At 38.9% G+C, this 21,549-nt stretch overlaps 1 protein-coding gene across 3 annotated transcripts in view; it reads left to right on the top strand.

Moving 5' to 3' along the window:
- The window catches only part of LOC138755152 (eukaryotic translation initiation factor 3 subunit H), a 131,580-nt gene extending 113,359 nt beyond the window's left edge, over positions 1-18,221 (top strand). For all 3 annotated transcript variants that reach the window (XM_069920549.1, XM_069920548.1, XM_069920550.1), the window contains 3 exons: positions 7,485-7,605; positions 12,649-12,781; positions 17,950-18,221. In XM_069920549.1, coding sequence (XP_069776650.1) covers positions 7,485-7,605; positions 12,649-12,781; positions 17,950-18,047 — 352 coding nt within the window. In that variant the 3' untranslated portion in view covers positions 18,048-18,221. The remainder of the gene's footprint in view (positions 1-7,484; positions 7,606-12,648; positions 12,782-17,949) is intronic.
- The last annotated feature ends 3,328 nt before the right edge of the window (positions 18,222-21,549 follow it).

The raw sequence follows: 21,549 nt of genomic DNA, 5'->3' as shown, positions 1-21,549 counted from the left end.
TGTCTCACTCCAGAAATTTCCCTTTTGGTCCCTGATCAATCCCCTTCCTCCTCCCTTGATGCTTTCTCTGTTCATATGCTTGTCGAAAATTTCATTCTCTGACCTAGTCTTTATCCATGTTCCATTTTTGCCTCTTCTCTGAACAATTTCTATTCACTTGTGTTAACAATATAATATCTATCATATGTTTTTATTATGCGTCATGAGTGGAGATCTGACTTTTTCTAACCATTTCGAGGGCGAGACCACAACCGGAATGTTTCCACCTTAAATGACTTCTACAGTTACAGTTTTGCCTGCCAAGCTTCGATTCCATTGTATTGATATTGGCCCTCCGATTGACTTATTTATGCCTTGGAGTCATCTATTTTTATCCTTTTGTATTGATATGTACCCTACAGATACTAGTTGCATTTGACTTGGCTAATCTTTCAGAAGCAACTCCAGAATTGTCGTGCTCCTCAAAGTTATTCTGAACAATTGTTAGAAATTAGTCAATTTTTTTTTTTTTGCCCCCTCTGTTGTTGCTAACCAATCTATATGATGCCATTTAGTCACTGATCATCACGTTTCTACGAAGTTTATATAGCTCTGCATCTCCCCCGCAATTTTACTTCTGTGTTCTTCCCAGTAATTGGCAGCCTGGTGGAGCTCTGTTGTTTCTTAATTCTAAATGGAGATTGTTTCGGCATATGATCTTTGAAATTTAATATTTTCATTCATCCGAACTGTCACTCCCACTACTTTTTCCTGATCTATGGCTACGCAACATCTTTATCCAAAGAAGTTATCCACTTTGCACCTTTTTTTTCCTGACCAGTTTTTTGTTATTGGCACAATATGGTTAATAGTGCCAGCAGCTCCCCAACTTTGTTTAAAATGTTTAATGGTGCATGGTTGTAAAAACATCTGAGACCTCCTTTTAACTTTAGTGTGGTTGTGTCTAAACACTTGGTATAATTCATCTTGGCTTCTGTCAGAGGTCCCTACTACCACAGAAGCCAGTCTCGAGCCTATTCAATGTACCTCTATTGATATCACCAGATGAGAACACCAGATTCAGCAAAGTTTACAGGATCAAAGTTTAGATTTATTGTCAGAGCACATGTGTGACATCACCTACAATCCTGAGATTCCTTTTCCTGTGGGCCAGGCAGAATTCCTAATCATTAGTAGTGCAAAAACCCTGTACTCATGAAAAGATGCATATATAAGAGAGAAATGTAAACTGAAAGAAATGGAACCAAATTGTGCAATATAGAAAATAAATATTCAGTATTAAACAATGTGCAAAGTAGGAATCCTTTTATGACTCTTTGAGTCTGTCTAATGGTGGAGGAGTAGCAACTGTTCCTGAACCTGGTGGTATGAGTCATGTGGCACCTAGACCTCTTTCCTGATGGCAGCAGTGAGAAGAGAGCATGTCCTAGTTGATGTGGATCCTTTATGATTGCTGCTGTTTTCCGACAGCAACGTTCCATGTAGATGTTCTCAATGGCGGGGAGAGTTTTGCCTGTGTTGTACTAGGGCCACTAGACTGTGCCCACTAACTTTTGCAGGGTATTAGTGTCCCCATACCTGGCCACAATGCAGGCAGTCAGCACAGTTTTCATGACACGTGGAGAAGTTTGCCAAGGTTTTCTTTTTCATACCCCATCTGCTCAAACTGCTGAGAAAGTAGAGACACTGATGTGTTTTCTTCAAGATGACATTCGTGTTGGGTCCAGGAAAGGTCCTCTGAGATAGTTACTCCTGAGAATTTAAATTTGCTCACTTTTTCACCTCTGATTCCCCAATAATCACTGGATCATTCACCTCTGGTTTTCCCCTCCTAAATTCCACATTCAGCTCCTAGGCTTTGGTGAAAATGGAGTGTGATGTTGCTGTTAGTATGCGATTCAGCTAGGTTTTCAATCTTCCTCCTCAATGCTGACCCATCATCACATTTTATACAATGTGTTAATGTCAGCAAATTTGTAGATGATGTTGTCATACCAAGACACAGCGTCTGTATAGAGAATAGAACAGGGGGCTAAGAATGGAGGTCTATAGTGCTCCAGTACTGATGGAAATTGTGGAGATGTTCATGCCAATCCTCACTGGCTGTGGTGTGGAGGTGAGGGTATCCAGGATCCATTTGCACAGTGGGGGAATGAGGTCCGGGTCTTGGAGTTTGCTGATCAGTTTTGAGGGGATAAGGGTGTTGAATGCCAAACTGTAGTCAATAAAGAGCAGCTTGATGTCTTTGCTGACTGGGTGTTCCAGGACTTTGTGTAGAGCCAGTGAAATGTTGTGGTAGGCAAATTGGAATGGATCCATGCCACCACTCAGACAGGAACTGATATGACTCTCAAAACACTTCACTGTGGATGTGAGTGCCTCATTCCAGCTGCAGTACTAAAGTCTCGCTCCAGACCGAGCTGTGCCTCGAGCCATAGTATTCTCGGACAGTTACAACACTGGCATCTTCCTAGCACTGTGAATTATTGTCCAGGTATTTCCTGTTCACCAAAACCAGAATCATTCAATCTCACTTGTTTCTACTCGATCATCAGCAAAATGATGTCTTTGACGTTACCCTTGACATAAAGACATAATTTGTCTGAACGTAACATCAAAGTGTTCTGGTAAAAACAAAGTTGATGGGCTCCAATGGAATCACAGTCTAATGAAAGAAATAATATCTTTCACAATCAAAGATCATTGTTTAAGTTCAACCATCCAACCCCCAGAATGTTCCAGCAGTAGTTCCTCAGGGAAGTATTTTGGGACAGCCATCTTCAGCGATTTCATCAATGATCTTCCTTGCATCACAAGATCAGAAGTGTGATTTTTCACTATTGATTGTGCAATATTCAATTCATTTTACAACCCTCAGCAAATGAAGCAGCTCATCAGATCTGCACATCGCAGACTGATGAGTGGCAAGTAAGCAATGTGACGAATAAGTAACAGGCAATTGCTATCTTCATCAGGGGACCCACCTTTTGACACTCAATGGCATTGCAGTCACCAAAAACATCTCCTTCAATATTGAAATCATCATTGAATAGAAACTTGACTGGGATCAACTTCATAAAAGCAGAGGAGATCAGAGGCTGGGTAATTTGCAGTGAGTAACTTGCCTCCTGACATCCCTAGGCCTTTCCATAATCTGCAAGACACAGATATGGACTGTAATAAGAATGGTGCCCACTTTTCTGGATGAATTCAGTATCAGCAGCTCTCATGAAACGTGACACTATTCAGGACAAGGCGGCTCCCATCGATTATTTTCATTCTATCTACCACTATTGCACAGTTGCTATGTGGCGTACCTTCTCAAAAAGTACCTTCAAATAAATACTGGACTTGTCATTGGTGTTCAGATCCCAGAAATGAATAGCATTTAAATAAAATATTCTGATGCCTTTTATCTGTCCTCCTCTACTGCCCCCCCGCCCCCCCATGCTACCCTCCTGAGTCCATCATTCTTCTAAATCCTCTACAGTACGAGCAAAACCTTCATGTGTAGGCATCTGCTGTACCATTTTCCTAGACGCACTTTTATCTTTGTTGTACTCCTTTTGCTAAACTCACAGGCATATGCGTTAGGGGTAATCCAGAGATTGTCATCTTTGAGGTCCTGTTTCTTAATCCCTTTCCACAGGACACTTTTTTTGTGCCACATCAAGAAATTGTGCGGCACGATGAGCTGTAGATTTCCCAACCCTCACCATTTCCTGGTGAATTATTAGAATGCTCAAAGAATCGGGAAGGGACATATAACATTTAGACATTCATCGATGGAGATCTGATCATTGCCGCTGTCCATTAAGTGATGTGTGCATTTACTACATTTGGCAGTCATGTGCCTTCACTAAACTGCTGTGGTTCATTCTAAACATTTTCAGGAGTATGTATGTCCTGGAAGAAACTTCATAGGAACAATAGTTCAGAGGTCAGTAACTGATACAGATTTAAATTGTCCAAGTATAAGGTTGCAAGGATAATTTTGGAGCTTCTGACTCTAAATTGTTGCACTCTAAGATGAATGTCCCATAAATTAAAGTATGTAATTTAAGTTATAAGAATACAGGCAAATATTCTTGCACACAATTCCACAAATCTCTTCTTCTATAGTGCAACAACGTTTCACAGACAGTGCTATATCCTTGTCACTTCACTCTGTTCTGACCTACCTGGAGATTGATGCCTCATATGCCAGGCTGCTGCTCAGCGTTTAATACAATCATTCCCCGGAGGCTGGTGGAGAAGCTGTCCTTGCTGGGACTCAAAGCCCCTCTCTATAACTGGATCCTGGACTTTCAAACAAAAAGATCACACTCTGTCTAGGTGGGTAGCATAATGGTCGAGCACCATCAAGCTGAGCACTGGTGCACCTCTGAACTGTGCTCAACCGCTCCTGTTCATGCTACTGACCCACGACTGTAATCGCCAAATCCAGTTCCAACAGTTTCATCAAATTTGCAGATGACACAATGGTAGTCGGCCTCATCAGCAACAACGAGATTTGCACTACAGAGAAGAGGTCGAAAATCTTGTGAAATGGTGTGAGAATACAACCTGATTCGCAAGATGAGGTAATCGTGGACTTCATGGGGATCAGGAATAACCACCTTCCACTACACTTCAACAACTCTGAAGTGGATAGCGTGGAGAGTATCAAGTTCCTTGGAGTTCACTAGTTATCTTGTGACATTTCCTCACTTGTCAGGAAGGTGCAACAGTGACTGCACTTCCTGAGAAAAATGAAGCAGGCAAGGTTGCTGGCCACCAGTATGTCAACCTTCTATAAGAGTTCTATTGAGAGCGTCCTGGCCGGCTGCATCACAATGTGGTACAGTTGCTGCAGAGAAATGGATTGGAGGTCAATCCATAGGACCTTTAGAGTAGCAGAGGAGGATCATTGGATTCTCCCTCTCCAATCAAGCGACGTGATCTAGCAGGATCACTGTCTGAAGAGGGCACACAAAATGATTGAAGACCCATTCCACTCTGCACACAGCACCTTTCAGCTGCTCCCTTCAGGGAAGATATACATGAGTACCAGAGCCTGCACCACTAGGCTGAGGAATAGCTACTTCCCAGGAGTAATGAGAATGCTGAACAACCAAAGGAACTTCCCACATTAACCATCCGAGACGTACGAAACAATATCTATTTATTTATTTGAAATACATGTCCTGCATATGCATTGTTTGTCTGTATGTGTGTTATGTCTGAATGTTTGTGTGTTTTGCACTGAGCACTGGAGAATGCTGTTTCGTCAGGTTGTACTTGTACAATCAGATGGCAATAAACTTGACTCTTGATATTCAGGACTGGAGGATAACTAATTTTGTTCCGTTGTTCAAGAAAGGCTAGTGAATAATCTGGGAAATTATAGAATGATGAGCCTGATTTCATTAGTGGGTAAGTTACTGTAAGGTATCCAAAGAGTCTGGATGTACAAGCAGTTGGAGAGATAATGACTGATGAAGGACAGTCAACATAGATTTTTTTTCATTGAAGTTAGGTGAGACAAGAACTAGAGGGCATGGGTGGAGGATGAAACGTTTAAGGGGAACATTTGGGATAAAAACACAATGATGGAGAAACTTAGCAGGTCAAACGGTGTTTGTTATATAGCAAAGATAAAAATACATAACCAACGTTTTGGGCTTTAGCCCTTCATGAAGGTATGTTTGAGGTAACTTCTTCAGTCAGAGAGTGGTGAGAGTGTGGAACGAGCTGCCAGTGTGAGCGGTGGTTGCAGGTTTAATTTCAACATTTAAGTGAAATTTGGACTGGTACATGGTTGGGAAGAAGTGGTGGAAAGAAGTTTCTGTTGTGTTCAATGTTTTTATGTCCTCACACTTGCCCAGATTAAATTCCTTGCCCAAATTTCCAATGTACATCACAGTCAACAGACTTTCCAACATTGAGTCTTGCAGAACAGACCTCCAGTTGGAATAGTACCCCTCTGCTCCTTCCTTGTATGACCAAACCAATTTTAAATCCAATCTACCAGGTCACTGTGGATCTCATGTGACTTTAGTCTTCTGGATCAGTCTATCATGAGAGACCTTGAAGTTATTGTTTAAAAACAAAGCTCCAAAGGCTCCAAAAAGAAGGCTACTGTTTAGGGCCATCCTGCCAATGTAGGAAAATTTGTTGAAATGCGTGTTAAAACCCCATGAACTATTTATTTTGTTTATAAAGGAATGCTAGGTTAGGTAATTTCACTTGTTATGAAAATATTGACTTGAATGTTTTGTACTTCTGTATTTTGGAAATGTTTTTATGAATAAATTAAACTTAATTTTTTTTGTGTTCCTACATATGGCATTGCTTCTGTTACTTGTCTTCCCCAGGACATTGAAATGATTTACTGTCGAATGTTTCCACGCATTCCATTTCCAGGAGAGTGTTGTCCTATTACTCCCTTGAGCAGCAATATTCCTTATGCTTGATACCAGTGTAATGTTTTAGACACTTTTATGCTTCTATTTGGAGAAGCAAATAACAAAAACAGCTATCCGCAAAACATCCTTTATTTAAGGTTGCAACTCTCAACTAAAGGCGGCATTGGATACAACAATTTATGAAAAGTTGTACCACTTGCATTTTCCTAACTTGTACTTCTATTTTTGTGTAACATTGTGTGATGGAGATGGTTGAATTTCTCTTACCCAAGAGCATTATGATTTCACACCTAAATGTCAAATTTAGGTGCGCAGATTATAATTACACTATTAATACCTACATACATTGGAATATGAGCTGTATTAAGAACAAATCCAAAATGTCACAACACATTTTGCAAATTCAGATTTACCTTGTTTGACAGTTCACCCGTGTCTTAAATGTGTCAGTCATATTTATTGGTTTTAAATTGTACTAATTTGTAATCTTAGCTGCAGTGCATTTCAGTGCAGCTTTTTTTCCTGATTTTATCATTTTAAAGTGCCGGCCCTCTTGCACACTTTAAAGAAATGGCTATTTGAATAGCCATGGTTATATTTAATTGGAATTACAGTTTCACTGTTTATGTGAACTGTACACAGAATTCCTTTTGCTTGACAATAAATGCAGTTTGTATCGTCTGGCTTCACAAGAGTGTGGCTGAGAATGGTCGAAGGATCCTTCCGATTTGTGGCAGGGCATCTGAACAAGTGGTGGTCAGTAATGACTTAGAATTGCCAAGCAGACTAAAATACCACTGGTTTGGTTTCTAGCCCATTTGGTGATTATAATCAATCAATTTCAGGCCTGTAATTTTCAGAAATCAATTTGGTTGCAGAAAGCTGGCCATTCTTGACCACTTGTGTTGCCTGCACCACCAGAGGAGCCAGTCAGTAACATCAGTTGTAATTTTTATTCGCAAGAATGTCCACAGTCCCCCTGCTACAATGTCAGTGTTTGTTCCAAAATTAAGTAAGTTTTGTTTGAGAAATAAATTTATCTTTTCTTGAGTGATGCTGATATTATTTGATTTCCAGAAATCATCTGGAGAAGAACCTCCAGCTTTTAATGGACAGGGTGGATGAAATGAGCCAAGATATTATAAAATATAATACTTATATGAGAAATGTAACAAAGCAACAGCAGCAGAAACAGCAGGTGAGTGGAATCAAAGCTCCAACATCTTGTATTAACAACAGTTGCATTAAATACTTTTCATCTATCAACTACAAAATGGTCAGCACAGACTTTATGGCAGTCCAGTGATTGCCATGGTGATCATTCTAAACTGGACAAAATGAATCACACCCCCTTTTTAGATTTCTGCTTTAAAAAAAAATCTTTAAAGAAAAACATTCTTTTTGTTGGCTGAGTATTTTTCTTTTCTCTTTCCCCCCCCCCCCCCCCCCCCTTGTTCTTTTTCAGCACTGAGTGCTCTGTTGGCTTTCTTTCCTCCCTCTGGGTAAGGTCAGTTTTCCTGCGTGAGCTGAGTCAAAGCTGAGGTATTTGGCAACCGTTTGAATGTTGTCTGTGCTGAATCAATAAATGTTTTGCATCTTTAGATACACATTTATGAACTGACCTCTAGTGTTTTTAAATATTTTGTATGGCAATTTAGAAATAAAAAAGCTATTTTTAAAGTTCCCAGTAATTGTTTCCCTTCCATACTTAATGTGTAATTCATAACTTTATTGCTGTAAAATAACCATTGCACATTATAGGCAATGAGGCTTTTCATTTGAATTTTTGTAAATCCATAGTAGTTTATTTATTTCCAGAAGTAGGGTTGTTACCTTTCAACCATTGTTCCATCAAAAGGATTCAGAGAAATGTGGCACTTGAAGATGTTATGAAGCAAAAATACATTTCCATATTTTTTTTAAATTACCGGATTACACAGTTTCTATGATGTAAATAGTGAATAGGATTCCTCAAAGACCAATAGCAATGAGAACCTTGGCGTGTCACAGGAAATATCTCACACCTATTGCTCTCACACCTTGCAATGTTCATTCAGCAGAGATTGTCTGACATTGCCCTCCTTTGCTTTATGAAGAGACCAGAAGCAAAAAAATGAATGTAAATTTTTGAACAAAATGCTGCTTTGGTTTGCTCTTGCTGGATTCAATTGTCACAATTATCCAAGTCCAAATCAAGGTTGACATTAGCTCAGGTACAGGCAACACAAGTGGTTTTACTGCTATGCAGATACAAATTGAATTAAATGAGTTTCATTGGAAGTTAATTTGTAAGATCAATTGTTCTTTGTAATAGGAATGCGCAGCTAGTTCCATTTAATTATGTGCTTTCTTAACTTTCATTTGGATAGATTAAAAAGGTAATCAGAAACACCAATTGTCGATCTCAAATCACATGACATAATGATGCAAATTTGAAATATATTATTTCATACTAATTTAAAACACAGTCCTGGCATTATACATGCAAACCACGAATCTATTTGGGGAGGAGATCAGTATCAGTCGGCAAAATATATGATCTTTTGTCAAAGATTCTCATTGTCATGTAAAGGTAATTACCACAGTTGGCCTTCATGAGAAGTCAGTGGAAGAGTGGGAGGAACCAATCAGGGATGTTGACTTTGATTCTGCAGTTACATCAGAATGTCAGTGCTCAATTCTGACCTTCAAGATCTTTGGAATGGACTTTCTTTACCCTATATTGGTTGCTGGTATCCAGTGACATCATTAGGGCAGAGGCAAACTGAAAAATTCTTACTGACAAGAAGTCCCAAAAGTTAAGGGCACAAATTTTTTTTTAAACTTTATTTAAGATTTTAGAACATGAATAACATATAGGATTACATTTAAAAAAAAATTAAGAATAAAATAATAAAATTACAATACAATATCAGTAATCTAAATAAACTATACCCTCCCCAATAATTATTACACATTAATAACCCAACTCAAATTAGTCCAACCCCCCCTTTTCCCCCCAAAATAAAGAGTGAAGAATTAATAAAGTTAATAATATATGTGAGAAAAAAAACCCACTTACAAAAAGAAACAAAAACATAACCAATTAAAATACTAACAAAAAGAAAAGTAATTAATACTAAGATATCAGACTTAAAAAACATATTTAAATCAAACTTAAATGCATATATTTAACAAATGGAGTTAAGATAAAACATATATTTAACTCAAAGTTAATATAAAAAATTAGTAAAGTTAGTAACATTATCTATCAAAAATTCTTAAACAATAATCAATTCTTAAAAAAAATTGTAGCATGAAAAAAAAGATGAAAAAAAAACTTTCTCTATAGAGATAAACCTTCACCAAATATCAACTAACTTCACATCTATCATCATATTAGTCACATAAACCACCATCTTAAAACAAAATTCAAACCTCATTAAGCATTGTACAATTCAATTTTAGTACTCTTCCACCATTTTTCCCTTTTACTCTTGAATAGTTATCCAATAAAAGCTCCAATACCACATTTAAATATCCCCAATCATTACGTTAAAATTCAGATATCCAAATAATAAAAACACATCTACAATGAAATCTATATCTTCAACAAATGGAGCATAAACCACAAACAAAATTCAAGCCACATTAAGAATTGTACAATTCAATTTATAACTTTCACCATTATTCCCTTCGTTCTATAACTAAAATAGCAAAATAATATACACCAGAATTACAACTCCTTTCACCTTAAAGTTAAAGAAAAAATATTTAAAAAAAACTTATCCATCCCATTCACATTTAAATTTCAGATATTCCTTATCTACTGAATAAACTTTACAAAAAAAACCACATCAATTATTAGTTTTTTAAACAATCAAATACTTTCTTATGCTTTTTTTAAATATTTAAACAAAAAAAAACCCCTTCACTCTTTAATCTAATAATACAATAAAAAGGAAAAAAAACGGGTAGGAGGTTAAAAATACCCCCTCCCGTCTAAACCGCGCAATGCGGTAACTTCCAAAAAAAAATGGGTGTGAGATAACTCACACGTAGCAGATGACTTTCAGGAAATAGTGCTTATCCAGTTCTCTCCCCCAACTCTCACTTCATCTTAACTAACATCATCATTATTTAATATCCCTTTTTTTAAAAAAAATCATTGGGGAAAAAAAGGACAACTCTTCTTTTAATCAGCTCCAACTGCCGAGTCACCATTACAACCATTCCGTCTTGGAGCACGGCTCTTTTCTTCCATCTCTTGTCTCCTTAGAGATCGCGGCGGACTATGTCTCTGTTGAAACTGAGTAATTGGCAGCTCTTGAGCAAATGCTATAGCTTCCTTTGGAGAATCAAAGAACTTTGGTGGGCAACCATTTTGAAAAACCTTCAAAACAGCTGGATATCTAAAGGTTGCCTTGTAACCTTTCTTCCACAACAACTCTTTAGCAGGATTGAATTCCCGTCGTTGGAACATAACTTCTTGACTCAAATCCGCATAGAAGAAAACTCGATTATTTTGAATCATCAAGGGTGATTTTCTCTGTTGTGCATTTCTAATAGCCACTCGTAAAATTATTTCTCTGTCGTAATAATTCAAGCAACGAACCAAAACAGGTCTTGGACTTTGACCTGAAATAGGTCTTCTACGCAAGGCTCTGTGAGCACGTTCCAGTATTATACCTTCCGGGAAATGTTCTTGACCCAACACCTGCGGAATCCATTCAGTAAAAAATTTTCTTGGGTCTGGTCCCTCCATACCTTCCGGCAAACCAATAATCTTTATATTGTTCCGTCTGGATTGGTTTTCCAAATAATCAATCTTTTTCACCAAATTTTTATTTTGAGTTTGTAAGTCTTCGACCATTTTGGTCACATCAAAAACTTGATGCCGTATTTCGTCTATATCTTCTTCACACGGATTAAATTTATCTCTCACTTCAAGCTTAAAAGCTCCAAACTCAGCCATCTGTTGAGAATGTATTTTCACCAAAGTATTAAACAAGTTCAGTCATAATCTTGGATAATCCCTGCATTGTATAAGATAATTTAGATTCAAGATTCACAAGAATCTTTTCAATTGGAAGAGATTTTGGCTCAACAGATTCCTGCTTCTTCTCCAAAGGATCTTCTATTCCTTCCTTCATTCTGCTTGCCTTCCTTGTAGTATGACTGCGTGTGGAAACCCCAGCCACAGCCTCTCCAGCAATGACTGGAGGACGCTGGCCGGGGTTTTCCCCAGTCCATAATGTATTAAATTCTCCCATTTCATCAAGTTGTATAGGTTCTTGTATCTCAAGAGATGGAGTTTGCAGTGCCACCTCTACAGTTGACAAATGCCTTTGAGTAACTCTTTGTTCTAAAGGCTGTTTGGCCCCCCTCTTTAGGGGGCTCTACCGATGTAATATAGAGCTCTACATCCGAACACTGTACCTCTCTTCTGGGATCCATTTCACGCTGAGTCCCGGTGTCTTTCCTGTAGGTAGGCTCCAAAACTTGAACTTTTGGAAAATGTTGTTTTTTGATGATCTGTTATCGTTTTTTTTTGCTCTTTTCCACCAATTGTACCATCATAAGTTAAATTAACAGCACTGAAATTATCTAAACTTTTAAAGAATTTTAACGGGCATTTCTAGACAAAACAATAAGATAGAGTCAGGAGAGGACTGGAAGGCACGTCTGATCCTTATGCCATCTTGCCACGCCCCCAAGGGGGGGGCACTAATTTTTGACAAAGCTTTCACAGAGAGTAAACAGATAGAAAAAGCTAAAATGCTTTGATTCTCTTTCATTCATCTATTGTCTAAAATATACGGAATATTGAAATAAATCTGTTGGAGTTGTATTCAATGTCAATTTATATGATCCAGTGCAGTTACTAAGTTGAATCTTTGTAAGCCATTTAAAAACTCTATTCCATCTATTCGACAAGGTGGAATGTTTTCAGATGTACTTAAACCAAAATAGTGTTTAAAAATTAGAATTTCTCATTAGTTAATTAATTTTGCCAATTACACAAGTTGAGGCTTCAAAATTAAACCCTGTTGAAGAGGTCACAGGATCAAAATATCTAGATTTTGGTGTTTTAACTCTGCGTGCCCTTACTCAAATTGCTGTCAGATTTTCTCCATTAAAATGACATACCACAAAAGTTCCACTATTTTCATCACATGTTCTAGACTTATTAAGGAAAATTATAATGTTTTTCTTGCTTTTTAATGGTTATCTGAATTGAGAGCATGCTTTTTTTTTGCAGTATCTTCATAGGCGCCAGCTGGAGAATAGCCAAAGACAGAGCAGAGGAGAGGCACCATTGCCAGAAGAAGATCCCAGCAAGTTATTCAAACCACCTCAACCGCCACCAAGGCTTGAAACACTGCTTGTTGCAGGTTAGAGATTTCTAAGGGGAGGAAAAGAACAAAATGGACATTAAACACAATCCTTGTCAAAAGTAGAACAGTTAGGTCCACAGTAAAACTTTCCTATTCTCCCCAAGCTCAGGAAGTTCAGAGAATGTGCTTGGCACAAAATGGTGATCATCTGTTCTCGCTTGGGTTTTCCTCCATTATTTTGTTTTTTTTTGTTTCATTGGTTACTCTCATTTTTTAATTTCCTCTAATGAGTCATTCTGAATGAAATTGATAAGCTAATGGGCCAAAACATGATGGCTGTAGCCAGCAGTTCCAATGGAAACTGTTGAAACAGGTAAGTTTTGATTCTGTGTGCATAGAGATTTCTGGGTTTACTGAATGATAGATGGTGTGGAACCTGTCACTGTGTCAATGGAGTCCATTGGAGAAACCCATTTTTGTGAGGATTCCTCAGCATTACACTGATGATTCATTGCTTAATCTATTTTTGGTCAGATTTTGAGAACTTTTTGATTACAGTGGGCCTTCTAGGCTTCTGGATTAAGAAGTACCTGGTCATGTGAATTATTTAAAAATATTTTACTCGTTTTAATATTTTAGTTAGGTGTTGCTTTGAAAGAAACATTATTTTCTATGATGCATTTTTAATTATTTTAATTTAAAATAGTTTTGAAAATCTGATAATCAGAGAAATTTAAAAACTTTAAAAATTACCAATAACTTTGACAGGAGATAAAGTTGTGCCCCAGCTTTGCCTGCTGTTAAATCCTGTTGGGCATGTGGGAATAAAGCCTCCGTTCTCTTGAATTTTCTGCCTAACTCAAGATTGTGGAGGACCAATTTACTCTGTCTACCCCCCTTATAATTTTAAATACCTCTATCAAATCTCTCCTCATTCTTCTGTGCTCCAAGGAATAAAGTCCTAACCTGTTTAACCTTTCCTTGTAACTCAGTTCCAGAATTCTGGACAACATCCTAGTAAATCGTCTCTACACTCTTTTCTATCTTATTGATATCTTTCCTGTAGTTAGGTGTCCAAAACTGCACACACTCCAAATTTGGCCTCACCGATGTCTTATACAGCTTAATATCCCAACTCCTATAATTCATTGATTTATGAAGGGCAATATGCAAAAGCTCTCTTTACAGCCCTATTCACCTGTGATGCCACTTACAGCGAATTTTGTATCTGTATTGCCTGATCTGCCAGATCCCTCTGTTCTACCGCATTCCTCAGTGCCCTACCATTTAGCATGCGTATCCTTTCTTGGTTTGTACTTCCAAAATGAAACCCCTTACACTTGTCTGCATTAAATTCCATCTGCCATTTTTCAGCCCATTTTTCCATCTGGTCCAGATGCCTCTGTAAGCTTTGACAAACTTCTTCACTGTCCACAACACCTCCAATCTTCATGTCATCTGCAAACTTGCTGATCCAATTTACCACATTATCATCCCGATCATTGATAGAGATGACAAACTGCAATGGTCTCAGCACCAATCCCTGAGGCACACCGCTAGTCACAGGCCTCCAGTCTGAGAAGTAATCATCCACCACTACTCTCTGGCTTCTCCTGTCCAGCCATTGTTGAATCCAGTTCACTACTTCACCATGAATATCGAGCACCTGAATCTTCCTGGCTAACCTCCCAATGGGACCTTGTCAAAGGCCTTACTAAAGTCCATGTAGGCAACATCCATGCCTTTCCTTTATCAACTTTCCTGGTAACCTCCTCAAAAAAACTATAAAATTGGTTAAGCACGACCTACCACACACAAAGCCAAACATGATGTACCATGCACAAATCCATGTTGACTATACCAAATCAGTCCCTGGCTATCCAAATACTTGTATATCTGATCTTTCAAAAGACCTTCCAATAATTTACCTACTATTGATGTCAGGCTCACCGGCCTATTATTTCCAGGGTTATTTTTGAACCATTTTTTTAAATAATGGAACAATGAGAGCTACCATCCAATCCTCCAGTACCTCACCCGTGGTAAGGAAATTTTAAATATTTCTGCAGAGCGTCTGCAATTTCTACACTAGCCTCCCTCAAGGTCCAATGTAATATCTTGTCAGGCTCTGAGGATTTATCCACCCTTATTTTCTTTTAGACAGCATTCTCCTTCAACCATATACGTTCTGTGACCTCACTGCTTGTTTTCCTTACTTCCCACAACCCTGCCCATTACCTGAGTGAATACTGATGGGAAAAAAAGATTTAAGATTTCCCTCATCTCTTTTGGTTCCATACAAATCTGATCACAGATTTTCAAAGGGACCAATTTTGTCCCTTACTGTTCTTTTGCTCTTAATAGTACCTGTAGACACCCTCAGGATTTTCCTTCATGTTGTCTTCCAAACCAACCTTATGTCTTCCTGATTTCTTTATTGAGGTTTTTCTTGCAATTTTTAAAAATACTTCTCAAGTACCTGATTTGCTCCCTGCTGTACCCCTCTATTCTGAATCAGATTCACAATATCCCTTGATAATTGAGGTTCCCTATGCCTGCTAACATTGCCTTTAATCCTGACAGGAACCTACAAACTCCACTCTCAAAATTGCACTTTTGAAGGTCCTCCACTTACCTCACACATCCTTGCCCGAAAACAACTTCTCCCAATCCATGACTTCTAGATCCTTTCTCCAATTTAGAATCTCAACCTGAGGCCTAGATGTATCCTTCTCCATAATTAACTTGAAACTAATGGCATTATGATTACTGGATCCAAAATGCTCCCCTGTGCATACTTCTGTCACTTGTCCTATCTTATTGTCTAATAGGAGATCCAGTATTGCACTTTCTTTCATTGGTACCTCAATATATTGATTTAGAAAACTTTACTGAACATATTTAGCAACTAAAACCATCCGTCCTTTTCACAGTATGAGAGTGAGACTCAATACGTGGAAAATTAAAATCTTATGTTTCCTGCAGCTGACTGCTGTCTCACTACCGATTTTTCTCCTCCAATTCTCGTTGACTATTGGGAGGTCTATAATAGGACCCCATGCATGTGGTCATACCTTTTCTGTTCCTCAGCTTCACCCATATAGCTTCAGTAGATGAGCTCTCTGGTCTGTCCTGCATGAGCACCACTGTGATATTTTCCCCAAAGAGCAATGCCATTTCTCCCCCGTTTAGTCACATCCAATGCAATGGATGTACAGAACACTGAGCTGCCAGTCCTGACCCTCCTGCAAGCAAGTTTCACTAATGGCCACAATGTCATAATTCCACATGCCAATCCACTGTCACCATCAACTCAGCCCTCACCCGCATCTCCTCCATTTCCCAGTCATCTGCCTTGGCCCTCTCTCTTCCCAGACATAACAAACATAGGATTCCTCGTCCTCACTTACCACCCCACCAGCCTCCGCATCCAACACGTTATCCTCCGGAATTACTGGTACTAACAGTACATCTTCCCCTCTCTGCCTTTCATAGGGACTGTACCCTCTGTGACTACTCCCTTTGTGACTACCTTGTGCATTCATCCCTCCATACCAATTGTTATTCAACTCCCCCTTCCCCCTATTTCTGCAGGAGGTGCCATGCTTGCCACAGTTCTGTGTCCCACTCCTATACTCACTTTTCTGCCCATGGCCTCGTGTGCTGTCTCACCAGGATCACCCATAAATTGGAGGAATACCTGATCTTCTGTCTGGGCACTCTCTAGCTGCATGGCATTAACATCAACTGTTCCAGTTTCTGCTAACCTGCTCTGCTTTCACCCTCCCTTCCCTTCCCCTGTTTTCTTTCCCTCAGCTCTCCACCCCCTTCCATCTCTTTTAATTTTTTTTTATTGAGCTTAACATATTAATCCCACATACAAAATATACTAATATAGCAAAAAAGCATGTTATATCATATACATATTACAAATTAATATAAATGTAATTAAAATCCATACATAATTGTTGATTAAACACTATTTATTAAAAATAATTCTGTCTAGAAACCTAATGAGTTACAATATAGCAAACTTTGGTTATAACAACCCTTCCCTCTCTATTCACCCAGCCATCCCTCCTCCCCTTGCTTGCTAATGTGTCCTCCCTTCCTTCTCCATCTGTTAACTCCTGCTTCTGGGACCATGCTTTCCCCCTCTCCCCTAATACCTTTTCATTCAGATGCCTGCTGATATTTTTCCATACTTTGATAATGGTCCCAAGCCCGAAACATCAGTGATATATTTTTATCTTTGCTATATAAAAGACATTGTTGACCTGCTGAGTTTCTCCAGCATTGTATTTTCACTGTTGCTCTAGACCAGAGGTTTCAAATTTTTTCTACCACTCGCATTCCACTTTTATTAATTCCTTTGCCATCGGTCATTGACCCATTTACTTTGGAGTTATGAAACCGTGCACATAACGAGTCTATTAGGCATGATTAAAACAGTGTTTGCAAACTTTTTCTTTCCACTCACATACCACTTTAAGTAATCCCTTACTAATCACAGAGCACCTATAGATTAGGATTACTTAAAGTGGAAAGAAAAATTTTGAAAACTGCTGTTCTAGACTGTTGAGTGAGTCTACACAGCATTAAGTGGACACTGAACTGCCAACTTGAAGGCCTCAAGTACTGTAATATACTCTGGGACAATTGGGGATTTTATATAGTTCTTATTTGGCAGTGTTTTTGCTGCTGTTCATCAATAAGTAGTGAAGATTGACCAGCAAAGACTGCTGTGAATAAAATCCAAATTTCAGCTCATTAAATTGTTCTATTTAAATCGTGTCTACTTTGTCAAGTGCATCTCAGATGATGGATAAGGAGCAGAATGATAGCCATTTGATACAGAGATTTTTGTAGTTCTAAGTTCTTGTGGTTATGTTAGCTTGGGATTGTTGAGAAAATTATAAGTTGGGAAAATGTGGTTTTATGAATGTGTTATATTAAAAAAGCCTTGATGTTGATCACATACATATGTGGCTACTGCTGTGAATAAATAAAAAGGTTTGTATTGTATCCCAAAATGTTTGGTGAGGTTGCGTGCAAGCTTTTTAAAAATACATAAGAGACCAACATATTAAATATTGACACAGAAGATTGCATTTTTTATGTGGTGCATAATTGTCCTTTGAAATCTGTGTTTATTTTTAGTTTGCATTTTTAATTACCATATTCTCAGAGACTAAATGTTTTTTTTTCTCCTCATCATTTAACAGGACAAATCAATGCCTATTGCCAGCAGATCAAGGAGTTCACATCACAGAGCATGGGCAAATTATTCATGGCTGAAGCTCTTCAAGGTCACAACAGTTGAGGTTTTAGTTGGAAGTGCTACAGCTCAATCTGGTTTTCAAATCCAACAAAATTCCATTCTGAAAATCAGGGCTGAAGTTGACTTGGCTGTAAAATGAGTGTTTGTGCATACGAAGCAGATCTAATTGACACCAGTTTATATGAATTTAGTGAAAATAAATGAAATTGATCATCACATTTGTCTTTGCATTTCATTTCAACTTGAATATTTTAATTGACTGAAAGAGCTAAAAGTTTAGTACATCATTTCAGTAAATCAAATATGAACAATCTAACAATGGTTCAATGACAAACTTGTGGTAGTTTGACTATTATTCATACCCTTGTTAAATTATGATTTCCTTCAAGCACAGCACTGCATCAGCAGAAGCTCGCGAGAAATTTATTTGGATGATTTTCAAATGATCTCTCCCTTTCTACTGTTTCTTTGAGTTCTGTGCTACCCGTTCTTGCCAAATCTTTCAGTTGCATTGTTTTTAAGGAAGGCTAATGGCTGCTATTATGTCAACCTTCTAAAGTGTCCTGGCCGGCTGCATCACAGTGGGGTACGGTTGCTGCAGAGAAATTGATCGGAAGTCAATCCACAGGACCATAAGAGTGGCAGATAGGATCACTGGAATCTCTCCCTCAAAGTCAACATGTTCTTCCAGGATCATAGTCTGAAGAGGGCACACTAAATAATTGAGGACTCTTTCCACCCTGGCACACAGCATCTTTCAGCTGCTCCCATCAGGAAAGAGATACAGGAATATCAGAGCCAGCACCATCAGGCTGAGGAACAGCTTCTTCCCATGGGCAGTGAGAATGGTGAATGACCAAAGGAACTGCTCACACTAACCATCCGAAACTTTCATGTTCATGAAGCAATATTAATTTATTTATTTGTACACATGAAAACTTGTCCTGCATATGTGTTGTTTGTCTGTATGTGTGTTAAGTCTGTTGTATGTCTGCATGTTTTATACCAAGGGCCGGAGAATGCTATTTCATTGGGTTGTACTTGTACATTCAGATGACAATAAACTTGACTTGATTAGACATTGCTGCCAATATTGCTGTAAAACCAGGCTAACAATTCTTTGGAGTTCTATGGTTATTTGTGGTGATATGGATCAAGGACAGTTTTATTTCTGACCAGGGACCGTGAATGTGCAGTGGGTGAAAAAGGAGTGGGCACTGTGGAGCACTGGAGCAGAGAACTGGGAGAGTGAACAGCTGTGTAGTGCGCGAGACCTGTGCGCTGAAGCTGATGGGCTGGTTGAAAGCGCACCTGCTACTGTTCACCCCTCTCCTCCAATCAGGAGTGCCGAAGATTTGCGCTGTGGCAGTTAAACCATCAAGTGAATGAACTGTCAGTGTGTTTACCTGGCAGCTCCAGCTAAAAGACAGGAGGCTGAGTTGCTCTGTTCGTGGGTGCCAGCACTGTTGTTCTGACAGCGGATTTTACACTCATTTCCGAGTGCGTGTCCAACCTGTGCTTCTCCAGTCCCCTTTCAAGAAGAGGACTTTGTGTGACGAAAGTCACTTGGTATAAACCAAGGCAGGATTTTGACAGAGAAGACTTAATGTGACAGAGGGTTACCTGGTGCAACCCCAAAGAGGGCTTTGGAGGTGTGGGCTTTATGCTAGTGACTAGGAGGTCACTGTGAGAAATTTCCTTGTGAGAAAACTGAAGTGGTCGTTACCAAATGAGAAAATAAGGAAAATGTTCTGTATTCACCTGCCATGGTCGTAAGTCTGCTCAGTGACAACAGTCATCTCTCTCTACATGCAACTTAAAGACCTGTACACAACTGAACTAAGACGTTAAAGCCTGGAGACCAGATTCTGTGGACTGTTCCTTTGACTGACTGACTTGATATGACTGACGGGATTTTGTTTTGGGAGGTTATTTTGGGGTATATGAGCTTAGACTGTAATGGTCTGATTTTTTTTTCTACAAATACACTATAAATATCCATTGTCAGTATTTTTTTTTCTTTGGCTTGGCTTCGCGGACGAATATTTATGGAAGGGTAATGTCCACGTCAGCTGCAGGCTCGTTTGTGGCTGACAAGTCCGATGCAGACACGGTTGCAAGGGAAGATTGGTTGGTTGGGGTTGGGTGTTGGGTTTTTCCTCCTTTGTCTTTTGTCAATGAGGTGGGCTCTGAGGTCTTCTTCAAAGGAGGTTGCTGCCCGCCGAACTGTGAGGCGCCAAGATGCACGGTTTGAGGCGATATCAGCCCACTGACGGTGGTCAATGTGGCAGGCACCAAGAGATTTCTTTAGGCATCCTTGGAGTAAAGGCTTATGTTTGTGTATTGAGTTTATTGAGATAATTATATTTTTGACTATTGTTAATCATTTTTGAGTTAAACTTAACTCATCTGTTTTTGTGTCTTTCAATTGTACTGGTGAGGTTTAAGAGTGCAAATAATTTTAATTGTTGTCTCGCGTAAAGTATATGACAATTAACCATAATAAAACGTTTTGTGTTGCAAAGAGATCTTTTATGAAAATGATAAATTGACATGATATTGGTCACTTATAGGATATAGCTGTTATTACAAAAGTATTTGGAATTAGAATTTTATAAATTCATATAAATTTGCTGGATCTCCGGAGAGTGAAATGAAATTCATGTTTCGCGTCAGTGACCAATCATCAGAAAGGTTCACTGATTTGTTTTGCTGGAAGGTTATTACCCTGAAGCGTTAATTTAGTTTCTGTCTGCACAGAGGTTGTTTGACCTGCTGCATCTTGTCACCATTTTCTGTAATTCACATTTCCTAGCTTCGATGATACTTTTATTTAGTATCTGTGCCATTCTCCAGCTCAGTGTTGTTCCTACTGTACTGAGCATTTCAACCCAGGCGCTTTCTACTTTTTGACACTCCTAAAAGTTCACAATTCGGATCCCAATGCAAACAGCTTCATACACGCACACATGCAATACTTAGGCTTGAACTATCTTTCTGAGTCCCTATCACTATCTGTCACAGATGGAGTTGGTTGCAGGCTGACTTTGTGGGCTCCTGGAGTTGGCTGGCCACTGGACTTCGATGGGTTTGATGCTATTTTCACTCTCTTGTTTGGGGTAGGCTGACTGATCCTTTTATTTGCTTCACTGCTGACCACCAGACCAGATTTGTCACTCCAGGAAAATGAGATTCCTGATGAAGAGTTTTGGCATTCCTGGATGCTACCTGACCTGCTGAGTTCTTTGAGAAATTTGTGTGTTGTTGGAGTTATCTGTCTCTGTTTTTCCCTGCTGACTACCTGGGCAGAATTATCACTCTAACTTGCTGGTGGAGGCTCCGTGGATTTCTAGAATGTTCTCTTGGCTTGATCAAACGGAGGCAAAGTGAGTGTTGCCATTCATTTCAAAGATAATGTGTTTATCAGTGAGCTTGAATTACAAGCCTTCGTGTAGCGAACTTGGCGCCATTCTGTCTGGCTTTGTTTTGTTAGTTACTTCATGGACCAATACTCGTTTAAAACATTTTATTGCTGGTCAAATTA

This window comes from Narcine bancroftii, chromosome 2 (assembly GCF_036971445.1).
Source record: "Narcine bancroftii isolate sNarBan1 chromosome 2, sNarBan1.hap1, whole genome shotgun sequence".
Taxonomy (NCBI): Eukaryota; Metazoa; Chordata; class Chondrichthyes; order Torpediniformes; family Narcinidae; genus Narcine; species Narcine bancroftii.
The sequence above is the reverse complement of the archived record's forward strand: the minus strand, read 5'-3'. Positions and strand labels throughout refer to the sequence as shown.